This window comes from Convolutriloba macropyga, unplaced genomic scaffold, assembly GCF_964194025.1.
Source record: "Convolutriloba macropyga unplaced genomic scaffold, txConMacr16.3 SCAFFOLD_4305, whole genome shotgun sequence".
In the NCBI taxonomy this organism is placed as follows: Eukaryota; Metazoa; Xenacoelomorpha; order Acoela; family Convolutidae; genus Convolutriloba; species Convolutriloba macropyga.
The window spans coordinates 1-17,056 of NW_027450803.1; the positions used below are offsets into that span (position 1 = coordinate 1).

Genomic DNA, 17,056 nt, shown 5'->3' on the forward strand with positions numbered 1-17,056 from the left:
ATTGACAGACTGAGAACCTGTGGTGCCAGTTGGACATCGTACGTGCCACGTCAGTGACTTGGATCCAGTGAGCAGTGTTTTACTTGTGACTCAGTTCAGTCCACTAGTATCCATAGTTTCTCAACAGTATCGTGATGTTCTAACGCCATATTTTACAGCAGGGCGGGGCAGGGAAGCAAACCTGCTGCCTTGCATGTAACTGCTGTACATATTTTACAGCAGAAGACTGGAAGTTGGCATTGTGTAGGACGTTGAGTACCTCTCCATGGCCTCGGGGCTAGAGGCTGGGCCGATTTTCTGCTAGGCCACGTACGGTTTGTAGGCATGTCAGGGCTAGACAGGTTAGAGCTTGCACTCAACATGGCCGCCACAGAGACGCGGTGTCTCAGGTTGGCACAGACAACTCCTACGCATGACGTCTGCATGCACAATCTTTTACTGCTCTCTTTCCTGACACTTACCTGATGCGAAAGCAAATATGGGCGGTTTACCTTTCTGCCTTTAATTAGTAATCTCTTTTGCTTTGACAGTTATTGACTGTAATTGAATGATCCACTAGTACTGGGAGAACACATCCATAACACCACGCACCCCACGCCAGGTCCCAGTTCAGTATGTGTACCGGCACAATGCTGCGATTGCAACCTCTATGGCCGCTCTGTTGGCCTATAGTACCCTATGGCTTGCAGCTGCCAGCCTCGCTATAGCTTCCCTACACTGTGCCATCTCTGTCATGTACGCATCATGCATGGCCATCATACATTGCATGTCCTAGATTACACTACACGCCTTACAAGGTCTATACAGGGTATGTTGCACCCCCACCATGACACCACAGAGCTTCCATAGGGGGTGGCTGCTGACCGGTCACCAGTCCTGTTGTTGTAGCTCTCTGTGTCACCCCTGACGTTTAATTAAGTGATGCATAAAGATTGCCCCATTTATTGGCTGCCGCAGCTATCAAAAGGCAGCAGCTGATGGCGGACCTGTCCATTGACCGCTTGCAGAAGCTGACCTGTGCCGGCTTTTCGCTACGCAGCGTGCAGATCGTAGGCATGTCCGCTATAGTAGACAGGTAGAGCCGCAGCACACACTCAACATGGACGCCGTGCATGGATGGTTTCCAGGTGGGACTGGACAACTCTTACAATGTCTGCATGCAAGTACGGTGCTGCGATCTTTCCAGCTCTTGCCCCCGGCCACACGTACTGCCAACCAAGATTGAAAGGGTAAGTGTGTGGAAGGCATGTTGCATTGGTTGAATGGATGCATATTGCAAATTTGCAGATCTGTACGTCATCAGTTTTGATAGGATTGATATTAATGCTATGGCATAATTACAGTATATGTACACATGACATCACACATGACCTGGAAGGCATGCAAGGCACACCGACGTCCAGGCCACCCTAAAGTTCTACGAGTTTATGAGCGGCTGAATGTAATTGCAGCTCCAGCTGCAGGCAAGGTAGCTAAGTACAGCAGCAACAGCTGCAACGTCACTCCAGCAAAACCTTCAGTAGGGTCGAGTTCTCGCATGGAGAGGGCTCGTCAGGCCCGGCCACCTGCTCCGAGAATGAGAGCATGCAGTCGTTGACACCATTGGAGTCCACCCACTGAAAGGCCTCCGGAAACCACAACATGTCTAACACATTATCATCTGTCGTGCCCTGAACAGGAGCAGATGTTGATGCAATATTGCCATCATGGTTGTCATAGACTGGCCCGGCTGTTTGCAATGTTGCTGCGCCTGCAATCGAAGTCCCTGGCAGATCCTTCCACATGCCGCTTGCCTGGCTGTGATCATGATCAGAGATGGAGTGATGGACCAGACTAGTCCCGTTTCGGTATCCTGGAGGTGGGTCGAGTGTTGCCAGACATGTAGATGACTCGCTGTTGGGCTGCTTCATGTGGAAGGCTGTTGACCTGCACCTATAAAAGTTGAGTACATGAGGATAGTGAGCCACCCACATCAAGATGTCAGGTTGGGAAAGTGCCATATAGCCACCGCGCGACATGAACCATTATATGCAACATGTGGAGCACTATATTACTACCTAGATGCAACACCACATCAAAGCAAATATATATATATATGCATATATATCTGTCTGTGTACTTCAAACTATTATATTATACATGCATTGCATAACAATAAATACTACCGCGGCATTGAAATTCTGTGCACGCGAATGCTGCCAGACTGTAGCGATACATGTCGTGTGATCGAAGATGGAAGCCATATGGAGGCGGTCATGGGCCAACTCACCCTTCGAAAGAATACAGTAGCTCGTGTCCGCTGTGACCTGTGGTAGCGGACGTATCACAGGTAAACGGCTTAGGCTGGGGGCGATCGTGGAGCTTGGGAGCAGTCGACACTTGGGCGTCCTCATCTCGGAACTTGGTGCAGCTATACGCACGTTCGCAGTCCGGGCGTGCCGGCGCAGCAGTCCTAGCTGACATGCTGGCTGAGACAGACCGTTTTAGGGCGGCAGGTGATTGGCCTTTGCGGGAAGGAGCGATTTGACGATTACGGCCCTGCATAACATTCCGACGACATGTTGGAGAAGTCAGATTGTACGCACCGTCAGCCGCGCGCGCAAGCCTATATCGCCTCACGAGGTCGTTATTTGTCGCTGTCAGTCATGTTGGCAAGTAGTGATCAGGTATATCTAGCTCGATCCGTGCCGATCGACTGATCTAGGTCCGCACTTGCAACGTGACCGTCAGACGTCAGGTGCCCAACAAACGGCTCAGTGTTGATCTCGCTAGTACTGTGCAACCAGGATGCACTACACGATGCAGATCACACTGCTATTCAAAATATACACTTTGGTGTCGTAGTTAATTCGCGTACCAGGAGAGGCGCGGAATTGGCTTTGGTACTCGACGTCGGCACAAGGTAACGGAGGAGCACAGGCATCGGCGTTTCCACGCCCCGGTAGAAGCAGCGGCAGAGCTCATCCTCTGTCACGTCGAAAGGAATATCAATCCCACAGCGCGGGCACGCGGTGAGGTGGCTGCCATGGCCCCTCTCCACGCCTGAGCCACGAGCTACCGTGGAAGCGCGGTAATGAACTTTCAACCGCCATATTCCGCTTGAGAAGGAACGATTACACCCTGGGAAGGGGCAGCGTAGGCGGGTCTTCGGTTTGGTCCCCCCCCGTGGCGACCGTCGCTTCTTTGGTGATGTCGAAGATTTATCAATTAGAAGCATGGAGCTGTCACGATGAACATCGGACACGAGTCGACAGCTGACGTTGACGTTACTAAGCTGCGCTGAGGCTGCAACAGGCGCAGCTGGTTGAGGCGCTTCGTTCTGCCGGCTGACCGCAGTATTGTCGGGCGTAAATGGCTGCATATCTGCAAAGTCACACTGCCCTGACTCCCTCAGATCAACGGACTGCTGCTACGTGTGGAGCTACTGCATAGGCGAAGATGGACGCAGGCTCTGGGAAGTGCTGGTGTATCAAGGGTGGGGATAGTGATCGTAGGGATCACGGACGGTAGTCGAAGGGAGGCTTGCACTTGCGTGTCGTGGGCGCTGACCGTGATGAACGGATATTTATGTATCCGGGATAATAAATAAAGGATATTATGATAGATATTATTATTGTTATCATGATATAATATATCGTTTTTTCGTGTCTCGTGATAGCCGGTAGGTACCGTTAACCGTACCCACTAGGCATTACCTCCTTCACCTACGAGTGTGTACGTGTACGGGGTATTAACGAGCATGGGTACGGTACGTACCGATAGTCAGGCACCTCTGGGCTCTGTCAGACGTCAGTACCTCTGATTGGCTCCTGCTAGCTGTACCTCGGTTCGGGGATTGCGTTACGCGGTATTTATTGCGACATGCAGAAAGTTATGACGAAGGACTATCGGGCATGCATGATGGCCAGCGCAAACCCTGTACGAAGTACGAATGGGTCACTTCCGCGTACGTACCATGCATCAGCTGGCACTTGGCAGTTGCAACTTTGTAAGTTTTTGTTTAAACCCACTTTTTACCTTTGTAATAATAATATAAGTTTATTTTATCCTAGCTAGAGGGTACCTAGGTTAATTAAAATATATATGGGAATATATATGTATTATTTGTCTATCCGTAGATCGCTACTCGGAGTGTAACGGGCTATACATACCAGGCAGGTACCAACGAGTACCCTAGCTAGGTACCCGATGGGACTGAGAGGTTTATTACATAGCAGATCAGTGCGCAGCGGTCAGGCACAACAGCTATAGGAGGAGGAGGAGGACTGCCTTACACTGTAAGGATACATATAGACATCAGCACTCCAGCGCTAAGCGCCGGGGGCCTAGTAGCCTGAGAGTAGAGAGGGGGGGAGCAGCCTGGCTAGGGGACTGCCCCCCACCAGGTTATTTGATCACACTCGGGGCCCCAGCGTCGCCACCCCTGGTAGGTTCCTCTTCATCCAGCATTTTACATACTCTCGCCTTCATGATGTGCAGAAGGTGTGCTTGCGCCAGGCTCCGAAGCGTCTTGGCGAGACTCTTCAACGCCTTCCTCGTAGCCCGCAGCGCCCTTGCGTCCACCTCCCCTGCCTCGTCCTCGGATTTGTCTGCGCCATGGGTTGCCTCGGATGTGCTACGGTGTGCTGACTGCAGGTTAGGTCGCTTGAGACAGAGGGCTAATGCGAGTTCTTGGGCGGTGGAGCTCGACACAGTCCCACCAATCCCTAGGGGAATCCCAACTAGAGTGACCCTGCCCCACCTCTCCCGTAGGGCCGTGACAAGCGAGTCGTATTTGCCCAGCTTCATCTGTTCTTTGCTGTCTAGACGCAGGTCCTGGCAGTACCCAACTTCCACCAGCAGCAGGCTGCATTGGCACGGGTTAAATGAGTTGGGTGGGGGGGGGCAGAGGTTGGGTACTCCCCGAGCATACACAATGTCCGGGGCCAGTCCAGCCCCCTCGGCTAACAGGCGGTCATGTACTTCTTTGGGCAGGACCCACTCAGGCAGGTACTTCGGTGCATGTATACATTCTTTCAGGCAAAGGCTGGGGTCTGAGTCTCTGGGGGGTCCTTGTCTGCTCGTAGCATGTGCCTCCAGGCCGGCCAGGGTTCGGAGAGTGGGGTCCTTGCTAGCTGCAGCCTCCCCGCCCCCATCACAGGCAACCAAGGTCAGGGGGTTACCCAGGATAGCCCCCGCCCCCTTCTCGCTCTGACGGATAAACACATGCATAGCCTGTACTGCCGCTTGGTGGCGGAGGAGGTAGTGGGGGGCAAGGGCCGGGCACCCCGCCCCTATGTGAGTGCACGAGTCCGGTAGGCTGCAGAGGGGGCACTTGTCATGCGTGGCGTGGCCGTAGCGTCTCGCCAGCTTGCCATTGTAGTACTGCCCCCACAGGAACTTAAAGATTCTGGTGGCATCCCTGTGCCTACCCTCTCTATGCAGCTTAGCCAGGCCAGCCGCAGTTTCCTCAACTTGGTCCCCTCTCTGTTTGGCAGCCATAATCAGTCTCCTGTATAGGGAGTTGCAGGCCGTCATCTCTAACACCCTGGGCCGCACCCGAGTTCTGATTTGCTTCTGCGGGTCAGTAAAGGCATGTCTAACGGGCTCCTTCTCCCCACATTCTTGTCCGGGCTGGCCAGCGGGTACGTCTGGTTCCCCCCCTTTATTTTCCTGCGAGGCCGAAGGCCGAGCATCCGTTGCAGGGGGTGGGGGGGGGCTTGTGGGGTCAGGGCTTACAACAGGTCCCCTCAGATGGTCAAGTTTTCTCTTCCTAGGCCCTTCCCGAGCTGCGGGGGCTTTCCCCACAGAGTCTGCCGTTTGGGGGGACGGTACACCCGGCTCATAGAACAGCCAGTAGCAGGGCCGGGCCGGCGCAGCCCCCAGGGTGTGTGCCTTCACAGGGAACTCCTCCGTACCCAGCGGATGCTTCGCCGCAAACTTAGCATGCCAATCTGCAAGCTCATTCCCTTCTATGCCCACATGAGCTCTGACCTTATGTATGACCGTGTGTTTCCCTGAGCGGTCCCTCTCTAGGATCCCCTGGGCTATGGCGTGAAGCAGGGGCCTATGGTGGTGGTAGCCCCGCTCGTGCGGGCGGCGGACGGCGGCGTCCACCGCCTGTATCGCCGAGGCACAGTCACTCAGGACATACAATCTCTCACGTTCACTAAAATGACAGATAGCCTCGTGGATGCCCACGAGCTCCGCCCTAAACACTGTGTTACATTCCTCCTTCCCCGTACATGCCAGCCTAACGAAAGTGTTGGTCTCCAGGTGCACAACGGCAGCCCCCAGTGTAGAGGAAGCCTCACTTCTAGAGCCGTCCGTGTACACCCAGACCCGTGGGTCATGAGCAAGGTGCCGGCGGAGCGGAGGGACGGCTAGCGCCCTCGTCGCATCCTCCAGGGGTGGACTCGGTACTAGACCTGGTGCATCTGACAGGGGGGCCATGCAGTCCCAAGGGAGGGGGTCCCCCAGCCAGCGTGCCGCCCGTTGTGCCTCAGAGACCTGCCACAGCCTGACTCCCTCCTCTGGGACTGCGTGCCGTGCTCGGGGCCCGGGGGGTGGCGGGTGCAGCTCCGTGCGGGGGGAGGCCGTGGCAATTAACCACGAGAATAAGTTAATGTCAATGCACTGGCCCAGCAGGTGGCGCCGTTGCCCAGGCAGGAGGCCCGGCGCCGCCGTATCCCCTTGCTCAAATCCCATCAGGGCCTCGGCCACTTCGGCGTCAGGTTCCGTCAGTTCATTGCCCTTGTAAAGCATGCCAGGGCCGGGGAGCATCCTCCCCCGGACTCTTTTAAACCGGAACGCATGGGAGCCCTTGAAGCAGACCATCTTGGGAATGGCTCGCTGAGGGAGGCCCGGGAGATTGTAGGGGTCCCCAGGGAAGCAGGTCACGCCCAACTCCTGGGGTTGGGACCGCCAGGAATGCAGCCCTGCCCGTTTCAGGGCACCATTCACTGTCTGGGACGGGGGCGGGAGGGCTCCGAACTTAGATTGTATTTCCTCGACAGGGGCCAGGTTCTGCCAGAACAGCGTCTGCCTACGCGCCGCTGACCCACAGGGGGGGGCATCCAGCTTTACAGGGGCCCCTAGCATTCTAGCAATCTCCGGGTGTTTCTCTGTGCCCGGGACATTTTCGATGATGTATCGAACCCCGTCGCTTTGGGAGGCATGTAGATAGCAGATGAGACGCACTGTGTTGATTAGGGCCCCGCTCCTAGGGTCCCCCAGGCCTTTATGTTTGCCCGCGGTCGAGTATGGCTGGCACGGGGGGCCTGCTATTACCAGGTCTATGCCGTCCGGGAAGGAAGGATGCAACGTGGCCGGCGAGATGCAGTTGCAGTTAAAGGGGAGCCGCTTGTCCCAGCCCTCCACCGCGCTAGGGGGTAGCTGTAGGGGGAAGCGTTGCTGCAGCTTGGCCAGCCTGTGGTTGGTGGCTGTGTGGGCATCCGGGTTGATGTCTGCCCATGTGTAAGACGAGATGTAATGACCCCCTTTGAGGAGGGCTTCTAGTCCGGTGGCTATGCCAGCACATAGTTCCACCACAACCAGCGGCCTGTCCTGCGGGAGGGGGCGCACATCTCCAGCTACACTCTCGAGGGTGGGGTCCCTGAGCCACAGGGGGTCACCCAGGCTCCTGCACGGAGGGTGGAGACCCATAGACGGTAAGGGGGGCTGGGACCGGGGCTGGGCCACCGCTAGGGCGCCATCCTGGAGACCCCTCCCTGGCGGGAAGAGTTCCACATGGAGATCCTTGAAGTCACAGCTATGTCTAAGGGCGGGGACCAGGGTGTGCTCCAGGGCAGACATGTCCACATACTTCGACATTCCGGCGGCATTGGCCACCAGCAGCAAGTCCACTGCCCATTCGGCAGGGGGCAGGGAGGACGGCTCCACCCCAGTCTCTTCCCTATGCCCAGTAGCAGGGACGAATCGAAATCTCCCATGGGGAACCTGCAGGAGGTGGTGTACATTTTTGTGCGAGAGTAGGCCTGCACTCCTCCACGGGGAGTCATCCCAGGACGGGAGTGTAAGGAGGCACAAGAAGGGGTTGTCCGTGGTGACGGAGGAGCGTATGGCGTGCTCTACCGCCTGCCTCATATCTGGCGCGGTGTACTCCGGGTTTGCCACACATGAGCCAGTCCATCGGTATGCAAAGGAGTTAACCACTGCCCCAAACCGTGCATCTTCCTGGAACGGGGAGCAATACGCCATGCCCTCCCCCATACTGCAGTTGAGGGGGCTACTAAACAGCTCACACTCGGTACCAAACGTGTGGTACATGGCCTCAGCAAGTGGCAGCTGAACCGACCAGTGGTTCTTCAGGTCGAGTTCAGCTCCCTGCGGGTTCAGGGTTTTTGCCCTGGGGTGGTACCTGCGGAGGAGCCTGGCCAAGTCCTGGTGGACATCCGCCAGCGGGGGCGCATGTCTGTCGTGTTGGGCCCGCAGCCACAAGTACCGCTGTAGCGAGAGACAGTAAGGGGAAACAGCCCGGCCTGAGGGGTCGTGGATGCTAACCCGTCCCTGCTCCTGCTGGTTCTGGTCGGGAACCAGGTTGGCAGTGTACTCTCCTGTGGGGTCTATGTCCAGATTGGGGTTAAGCTCCGTTGCCTCTAGTATTGTTCGGGAGGAGAGGCTAGGGCAGTGCGCCGGAGGGGTGGGCCTGGGGGCGGGCAGCCGCTCTAGTGCCCCCAGGTGGGCGGGGCCCTGGCCATCTGACCTCTGACGCTTTTGTCTGTAAGCCAGCATCTCCCTATCGTTAAAGGCCTCTAGGGCCTGAACGCCCTGGTCCAAGGAGAGCACCTCCCGCTCTGCCATCCAGCTCGGCTCCCAGCTAGTGAGGCAGACGAAGTCCGGGAGGGGGCATCTATTATCATTAGCCGGGCAGCCTGGGCAGGTCCACTGAGGCCGCTGGTCCCGTTTCACTGTGAGCCCCTCTGCCTCGGCACATGCCTGGGCACAATCCGGGTGGGACCAGCAGAGGCACCTAGCGCAGACCCTCATGGGCCGTCGAGCCGGGGTGTGTCCGTCAAGGCCGCAGAACTGGCACCCCTGGGGATAGGGTTGTCTTAGGCCCTCTGTAAACTTTAGCAGGGCAGCAGGTGTTGTCTGGTCATGTGTGACGCCCTCAACCCTCATCCCTGCCTCCATGAGGAGCAAGATGTGCCTGGGGGCGCATGGGGTTGGGGCCCAGTCAACCAGATACTCAAGGCCACCGCCTTCATCTTCGTCCGTGTGGGGATGTCGTCGTCTGTGGTTGGTGACTCGGAGGACTCGTGGCCACAGGCACGTTTGTCCAGAGGGGTTCAGCCTGGGTTCAGGGGGGACTGGTCTACGCCTCCTTCTCTTGGCTCTTTGTAGGGGTGGGCGTACTGACTGAGCGGAGTGCCGGACCGAGGCCCTCAAAGTGTCTACGACGTCCTTGCGCGGGGGGCACTCCATCTGCCCCTTCTGGCAAAATGCCCTGATGGGTTGTAAGCCCCTGGCAGCTCTTAGCCGCTCAGGGGTGGGCTCCTGCGGGAGGAGGTGTGGCTGTGGGAGCATGGTCCTCCATCTCTGGTGGACCCTGTATTCGTTGGGGGCCAGGTTCCTACGGCTTCTCCTTCCTCGTTGTTTCCGGAGCATAGGGAGCGTTGCTGTGGACAGCAGGTCCTGGAGGTACTCCAGGGCCCTTGCCGCAGCCGTCTGCCCATCAAGCTTGGGATCTCGCGAGGTCAGTTCCCTTAGGCTTATCACCCGTATCCTGCCCCCTGGGAGGGCATACAGTACGTCTTTCCACTCCAGGAGGCCGCAGTCCCACAGGGGCGAGATGCGGCTGAGGATCGTCTCTGTGGGGGGGTACGGGTGGTCCTTGAGCTGACAGCCTGCAGAGTCCAGCAGGGGGGCGCAATGGGCCTCAATGCCTTTCGACATTTCGTTGCCCTGCCACATTGGGGGAGCCCCCTCGGGCAGTATTCCGAATCTGACCAAAACTGAGGTCGCCCTGCCCAGTAGGAATGGGCAGTGTGACAAGGCCAGGGAGACCGGCCAGTGGGCAAATCTTTGCCCGGCCATTTGTAAGGAGTGTTGGGCAGCCTCCCCCAGGAGGCCGGTGTCATTGAGCAACAGCCAGACTTGGGAGGCTGCGGAGGAGTAGTCCTCCCATATTGAGGGGAAGCCCAGACCGAGCTCTCCTTGTGGAGAGTGAACAGCGGCTGTGGCCATCGTGGGAGGGAGACAGTGTATGCGTTTGACATACCTCGCCAATTGGGAGTCAAGCGCGAGTATGTTGTCCGCTGTTAGTCCCAGCATGACGTGGGTGTGTGCCAATTTGGCCTTGCTGGTGTACGCCAACATTTGCTGTTTGATGGGGACAGGGAGGGGGGACGACACCACCGCCTCGCACGCTGGGGTTATTGTGGAGCGTGCCCATCGGACGTGCGACTTAAAGCTCAGTGAGGCAGTGATACAAGTGCCCAGGTATGTACCCGGGAGTGGTTCATCCTGGCCTACCACTGGGACCCTGGTATCATCTATGGTAATGTCGGCCAGCATGCCTTCTAGGGCCTGTGCGGCTTCCCGAGGGGGAAGGGACTGCAGCTTGTGGATGTAACCCGTCAATCTGCACTTGGAAACGTTGCATTTAATGCCGGACCAGTCCCCATATGCCTCCACTTTCTCCAGCTGGAGGCGGAGGTTCGCAGGAGTATTGGTTACCAGGGTCCCGTCATCAGCATACCATTTGCTGCAAAGGGAGCCTGGGGAGGATGGGTACCCCTCACAGCCGCGGTCCCCTTGTGCAAGCCACCTGACTAGAGGCTCTATCATCAGGTCAAAGAGCAGGGGGGACAGCGGGTCCCCCTGTAGCGTGCCGCGTCCCACTGGGATTGGCCTAGTCGCCCCCCACTGTGTTATGTAGGCAGTAGTGGCTCCTGCATACAGATTCCCCACCAGGTTTGTGAAGTCGTCCGGTAGCCCCAGGGCCTCCAGTGTCCTTCTCAGCTGGGTATGGTTCACGGACGGGTAGGCCCCTTTAAAGTCCAGATAAGCCAACAATATGTCGTTCCCGCTCTGGTGTGCGGCCTCGAGAGTGAGTTGCAGATGCATCACCGCTCTGGCACAGGAGTGCCCTGGCCTGAACCCCTCTTGATCACGGTGTATGATTTGCCGTTCCTCGATGTACCTGGTGGCTATAGAGGTGACGAAGCCAGTCCAGAGCTTGTACAATGTTGAGGCCAGAGCAATAGGGCGGTAGTTGTCCAGGCAGGCAGGGTCCCCCTTTTTGTAGATCAGAACCGTGTGGCTGTGGATCCAATCCGGAGGGGTAAATCCTGTCGCAGTCATTAATCGAAACAGCCAGAAGAGGGCGTCGTGGAAAGACTCAGGGAGGGCTTTGATGAGCTCCGCCGGGATGTTATCAGGGCCAGTCGCCTTCCCACAGGCCAACCGCCTGAGACAGGTGTTGTACCTAGCTCTGGATGCAGCCGGGCCAAACATATCCTCTTGAGAGTGCGAGGGGTGGATGAGGAAGGGGTCGGGGTGAGAAGGGGATTCCCAGGGGAACGGAGCATCTGGGGTCACATCATCGGGGACAGTGAGCAACCTTCTGCCATGTGCTTCCACTGCCGCCAGGACCTGTTCTGGGGCTGAGACTGGGGCTTTGGTTATAGGGTCGATCACTCTGGTCAGGGAGTCAGGCCCATGGGTACTGCCTGCACGGCTCGGAGGCCAAGCTGCTTGCACAGCTTTGATGGCCTGTTTGGGCCTGTGACGCCAGATGCCGAGAAGGCGTTTGGCCCACTCATCACGGTTCTCTGCTCCCCTGATCTTCAGGGCCTTCTTGATGCACTTTTGTGTGTGTTTAAAGCCTTGCACTGCTACCTCCCTCGGGATTTCCTCCTGGGTTTCACCAGGGCTCCAGTTGAGGGGGGTGTGGTCAGGCAGGTACTTAGACGTGGGAGGCTGTGTGAACAGGAGGGGGGTCTCCGGTCTCAGGGCCTCTTCGCCCCCTACCGTTTTCTTGTGGTGGTAGTTGACCCATCGTCTCCACTGTTTCGCTCTATCCCTGAGATCCTCTAGTGTGGTTCTCAGGGACCTGGGCCAGTACGGCCTCCGGGAGCGTCGATGGACAGTGGGAGGTGCTCGCTTATGGGGGAAGATGGCAAGGGCTAGACTTAGAGCATCCAACAGGGCGGTGTTAAGTCTGGCGGACAATGCGCGGGTCTCCCGGGTCATGGCAGCCTGGTCCACTTTCTCAGCCTCGTGCCGAGCCTGGAGGTCCCGCGCAATCAATGAGATTTCATGCAGGTCAGCCTCGTGGAGGAGCGAGAATTTGTCCTGCCATACAGGCACTAGGTCTGGGGGGAGGGGAAGAGCCAAACGTGGCTGGGTGGTGCGTTCCCCCTGGGGTTGGGCATGTGTGCCCTCTTCTTGTACGGGGATACCTGTGAGGGCGAACCTCCCTACCAGGGCATGATGGTCAGAGTACACAGACCTATGGAGGTGGAGTGAGAAGGCGGAGGGGTGAAGTATGTCTCCCACCCTTCTATATGCCAGATGGTCAATGTGGCTGGCTGTTTCCGGTGCGAGGGGGGGATTAAAGGTGGGGGGCTGCTGGGGGGCAGGGATGAGGCCAAGGGGGGTTGAGCGTATAGCTTGCCCAGCCGGGGAGTCTGCCTCCCAGGGGGTTTGAAAGTCGCCCCCTACTATCACCGTGGCGTCAGGGTGCTCTGCACACAGGTCTGACAGGTACTTACAGCACTGCCTATAAGTGTCCATGTTGTTTTTCTGCGGTAGGTAGACCGCCACCAGGAGTAGGGGGGGGCTATAGGGGGGGGAGATGTGTATCCCACTGATGAACCGTGAGACTCTCCCCCCTTGTACTCGGAGCTTGGTTGCCCACTGGGAAAGCGGGCACGAACGACGGATGGCCGTCAGGCACCCACCCCCAGAGACATCTTGTCGCGGAGCTCTTGCTTCTGGCGGCAGGAACTCTTCATCCAGCCTAGGGGGCTCCGGTGGGAGGAAGGACATGAAGTAGCCCATCCTCCTTAGGAGGCCGGTCAGGGCATGAGAGGACCCCTGGTATGGCGTCTCTGATAACATGAGGACATCTGGGGACTCCACTTCTATGAGTGTATGTAGGTCCGTGAGGGAGGGGCTATGGGGGCCTGCCTTGCAGACATTCAGGGTAGCCAGGGATAGGGGGCAGTCCCCCCATCCCGGTGGGAGGGGGGAAGCCAGAGGGGCTTGTGCGGTGGCGAGGTTTGTGTCCGCACTAGGTTGCTGGGCATTGCCCGGGCTGGCTGTGGCCTGTACGGCAGTGAGAGGCCCCTGGGGGATGCCCTCCCGTCTCTCTGCCCTTGCTGAGCCCTGCACCTGCCGCCCACTCAGTGCAGTGTATAGGTTACCCATTTGCGCACTGACTGTCCGACGGGTTGATATGCTTGCCTGTTTGGGGCGGCTCTCACTCTGTGGCTGCAGGCCTCGTATGTATTTCATAATGGGTTTCACCCCCATTAGCTGTTGTTTTCGACGTCTTCTGGACGTCATAGTCTTGGCCCTCCGTATTCTCCCTGCCATCCATCTCGGAGGCTTTCTGGGAGGCGGCAGGCACTGCCGCTGACGTGGGGACCCTGGAGGGCTGGGTGGGGGTAGCGTGACGACTCCTGCAAAACCCAGCTGTCGGGCTCGCCCCCCGCTAGTAGGTGGGGGGGCAGCTTTTGGGTCCGTCATGGGGGTGTTATGTGTGGGGCTCCCCTGGGGAACTGTCAACGGGGCTGTTGGTTTCGTGGGGTGTATGAGAGGGGGAGGGGTGGGCCCTGGGAGCATGGTTGCGGGGGCCTTGTTGAGGGGTGCGGAGGGGGACTTGGGAGCAGGGGTCGCCTGGGGTGGGGGGGATATAGCTGTCCCACCTGCTGAAACTGTCCTCGGGGATGACAAGATTGCTGCCAGATTTTGTGTCTGCCGACGGCTGAGGCAGTCTAGAAGGGGGGGGATCCAGTCTATGAGAGTGTGGGAGATAACGTAGTGAAGTTGTGCTCGCAGCAGCTGATTGACAGTGTATTGGTTGTGCATTAGGGCCGGGAGGGCGGACGGTCCTGAGCGGGGCTGTTGGAAGAGGGTGGTGAGCAGGGTAAGCATCATGTGCCCCGCACAAGACCATGCCCCTGTGGGTCCATCTCTTTGCCTAGGGGCGGTTACTGGGACCACCTCCAGGGGCGACGGGCCGAAGTCGTAGTCGAAGACGGCGCCAATGCCCCTAGCAACATTGGTGATTGTGCCCTTAACTCGCGGAGAGAGGGTGGCACGGAGGGGGTCATACCAGTATACTGTGTCTCCTCGGAGGAGTCCCACAGTGTAGTGGTGGTCTAGCAGGACGGGGAACACGCATGGCGTGGCCCTGGAGGGGGGACGCAAGCCGTGGTGGTGCTCCGAATAGGTCAGCATGGAGGTCATGGCTCCTAGGGTGGTGTGGTAGCCCTCGGAGAGCCAGGCAGCCTCCTGGCAATAGAGGAAAGAGCAGTTGGGGGGAGAGAGGAGCCTAGGCAATCCTACAGCTATAAGGGCGGCTAGGAAGGGGTCTAGTTCAGTGGCTTCCTTGTACGTCCCCCACGCCGCCCGGAGTAGAGTCTCCCGGGTGATCTCTCCATTGGCCACAGGGATTAGTGTGTGGGGGGGGAGGTCGGCACACCATCTAGCGAATTGCAGGTCGGTGAGGGTGGAGGCTGCTGAGAGGGCTTGGGAGGGGGGGAATCTCTCTTGGGGGGCGCAGTCGGGGGGAGGCGTTGTGGGGGGCTCGGTGTTGCCGCTATGGTTTGGTTGTTGGGCTAAGGGTAGAGGGGGATCCTGCGCTGGATAGGGGTCCAAGGGTGGAGGGGTTGTGTTGGTGCGGACAGAGGGAAGCAGGATATGGGTAACCCACCGGTTCCACTCTCCTGTTAGTTCGTACTCTATCTGGGACTGGAGCAGGTCGTAGACCGTGTGTTGTGTATGATGCATGGGGATACTAGGGCTGGCGTACGTACAGTGTAGTATACCTGCTAGGGCAGACACGAGGCAGTGGCCCCCGCACGACCAGGGGTGGCCTCTGTCTATTTGGGGGGGAGGGGACTGGGGTTGGATGTGCAGCTCTGTGGTGGTGGTCCATGCAGGGTCCGCCCGTTCAGCTATTCGGTTGAGGGCATCTACCACTTTTTGCAGCGGGTGCTGGATGTTCTGAGTGTGCCCTCCCAGTGGGTCGTACCATAAGGCAAGCACGGTTGTCCCTGTCCTCTTGAGGACGCATGTGGTATAGTGGGCGTCGTGCACCAGCGGTGTTATGCACAGGCCAGTGGCTAGTGGGTGGGGGTGCCCCCCATGGGTGCGTCTGTACCTCTCTGGGGTCAGGCAGTTGAGGTTTAAGTAGCTCTGGTGTTGGGACGTAAGTATGTTTCCCACCTCCAGGGGGGTGAGAAAGGCAGAATGTGGTGAGCTTTTATCATGGCCGGTGAGGGTGAGAAGTTTTAGCAGTGAGTTGCTCAATGCAGAGGCTGCCTTGTACTGACCCCAGCATAGGCTGAAGACCTCGGCTTGGGGTATAATGCCCGCAGCTGTCTTATAGCGGCTATTGGGGGCTTGTTCCCGTACCCATGACGCGAATTGAGGAGGGGAGAGGGTGTTGAACGCTGTGAGGACTTCGGAGGATGGGACTATACCTCCCAGGGTGCTGGAGCGGCCCCAAATCGGTATTTTATTTTTGGAGCCCTTTCTCCTACCCATGTGCTCGGTGTGTTTGGGCCCTAGCCGGGTTTGGTGCTCTTCCGGCATCTGAGACCGGGGGGGCGTGGGTGTGCGGGCTATGGGGGGTGGAGGAGTCGGTAGCTGTGTGTATTACCTGGTCATGCTTTGTGGGCACCCTATCAGTGAAGTGGAGGGGGGCCTCTGCCCATAAAAGATAGTTACGGACTGGGTTCCAATCCCACAGGGAGGCCTCAGTGCTACTAGAGTCGTGGCGGGGGGGGATGTCTTGAGGGGGCGGTATAGCTCCTCTGGAGCTGCTCTTGAGGGGGATGTCTTGGGGTCCTCTGGCAGTTACGCCTAGGGGGGGGGATGGGGGGTTAGCTGCCAATGAGGGGGTCAGGATGGGTCGGCTGAGGGGGGTGATCGGTACTCCAGGCAACACCTGTCCTGCAGGGTGTCTGCATCTACCGGGCAGAGGGGGAAGTGGGGTGATGGGTGGTACCTCCATGTCATCAGGGGGGGAGCCCTGGTGATCTCCCACTGTGGGGTCAGCAGCAGCTGGGTCCTGGCTTGATTCAGCTTGGGGGTCTGCCAGGGCCGCAAAATCGAAATCCCCTTTGGCTTTCTTTGCTGCTTCCATTCTCTGTTCAATTGACTGCTGTCGGGCCTTAGCTCTGTCCCTGTTTGTAGGGGTGGAAGCCGCGGTGGTCATCCTGACTGACAGGGAGGCCATAGCCTTGGCCAGCTCGGATCCTGTCTGGGTGGTAGTGGGGCTCTGCCCATGTTCCTGGGGGGTGGCTGTGGGATCCGTGACGGCGGGGGACCACTCCTGGAGGATGCCTAGGTCTGTGGCCTTCTTGTAGGCGTGAACCAGGGCCAATCTGCTGGCTTTGGGGGCGTTGGGGTAGACAGGCTTGACTCTGGTGAAGGGGGAGGACTCCTGTGGGCCCACGGGTTGGCCAGGGTGGGTGGGGGTTGGGGGAGGCTTACGTCCCTTTCTAGGCCTATCCTGGAGGACCAGGGGGGCCAGGCAGTTGTTGGGGTGAGAGCCGATGTTGAACTTCAGTCGTCTCAGGGTGGAGGCGTTCTTTGGGAGGGTAGAGTTGTCGAGCCCCTGATCCGCTCTGGTCTCCAAATACTTGGCATAGACTCGTTTGTCAATTGTGATTGCCCCGGAGGGGTGGGCCAGGAGAAGGCGCAGGAAGTGGGCTCTATGCCTGACACTGATGCGGATCATCGTGACTTCCTCTTGGGAGAAGTCTGGGACGAAGTAAGGCTTGGTGGAGTTGGTCGGGGTGGGGACTGGGGCAAAGAAAAGTTGTGGGGTACCCAGGTGTACAGGGTCACCCCCCGGGGGGGTAAAGTTCCAGTT

General features: G+C 58.1%; 1 protein-coding gene across 1 annotated transcript; it reads right to left on the reverse strand.

Annotated features, from left to right (window-relative positions):
* Positions 1 to 259: 259 nt before the first annotated feature.
* On the reverse strand, positions 260 to 3,361 carry LOC142356169 (uncharacterized; the record flags this gene model as incomplete). The annotated part of the gene is made up of 5 exons (XM_075408129.1): positions 2,858 to 3,361; positions 2,270 to 2,538; positions 1,515 to 1,932; positions 676 to 771; positions 260 to 419 (listed from the first exon to the last, which is right to left on the reverse strand). Coding segments are annotated over exons 1-5 (1,447 nt in total), but the record flags the coding sequence as incomplete, so codon positions are not given.
* Between the last annotated feature and the right edge of the window lie 13,695 nt (positions 3,362 to 17,056).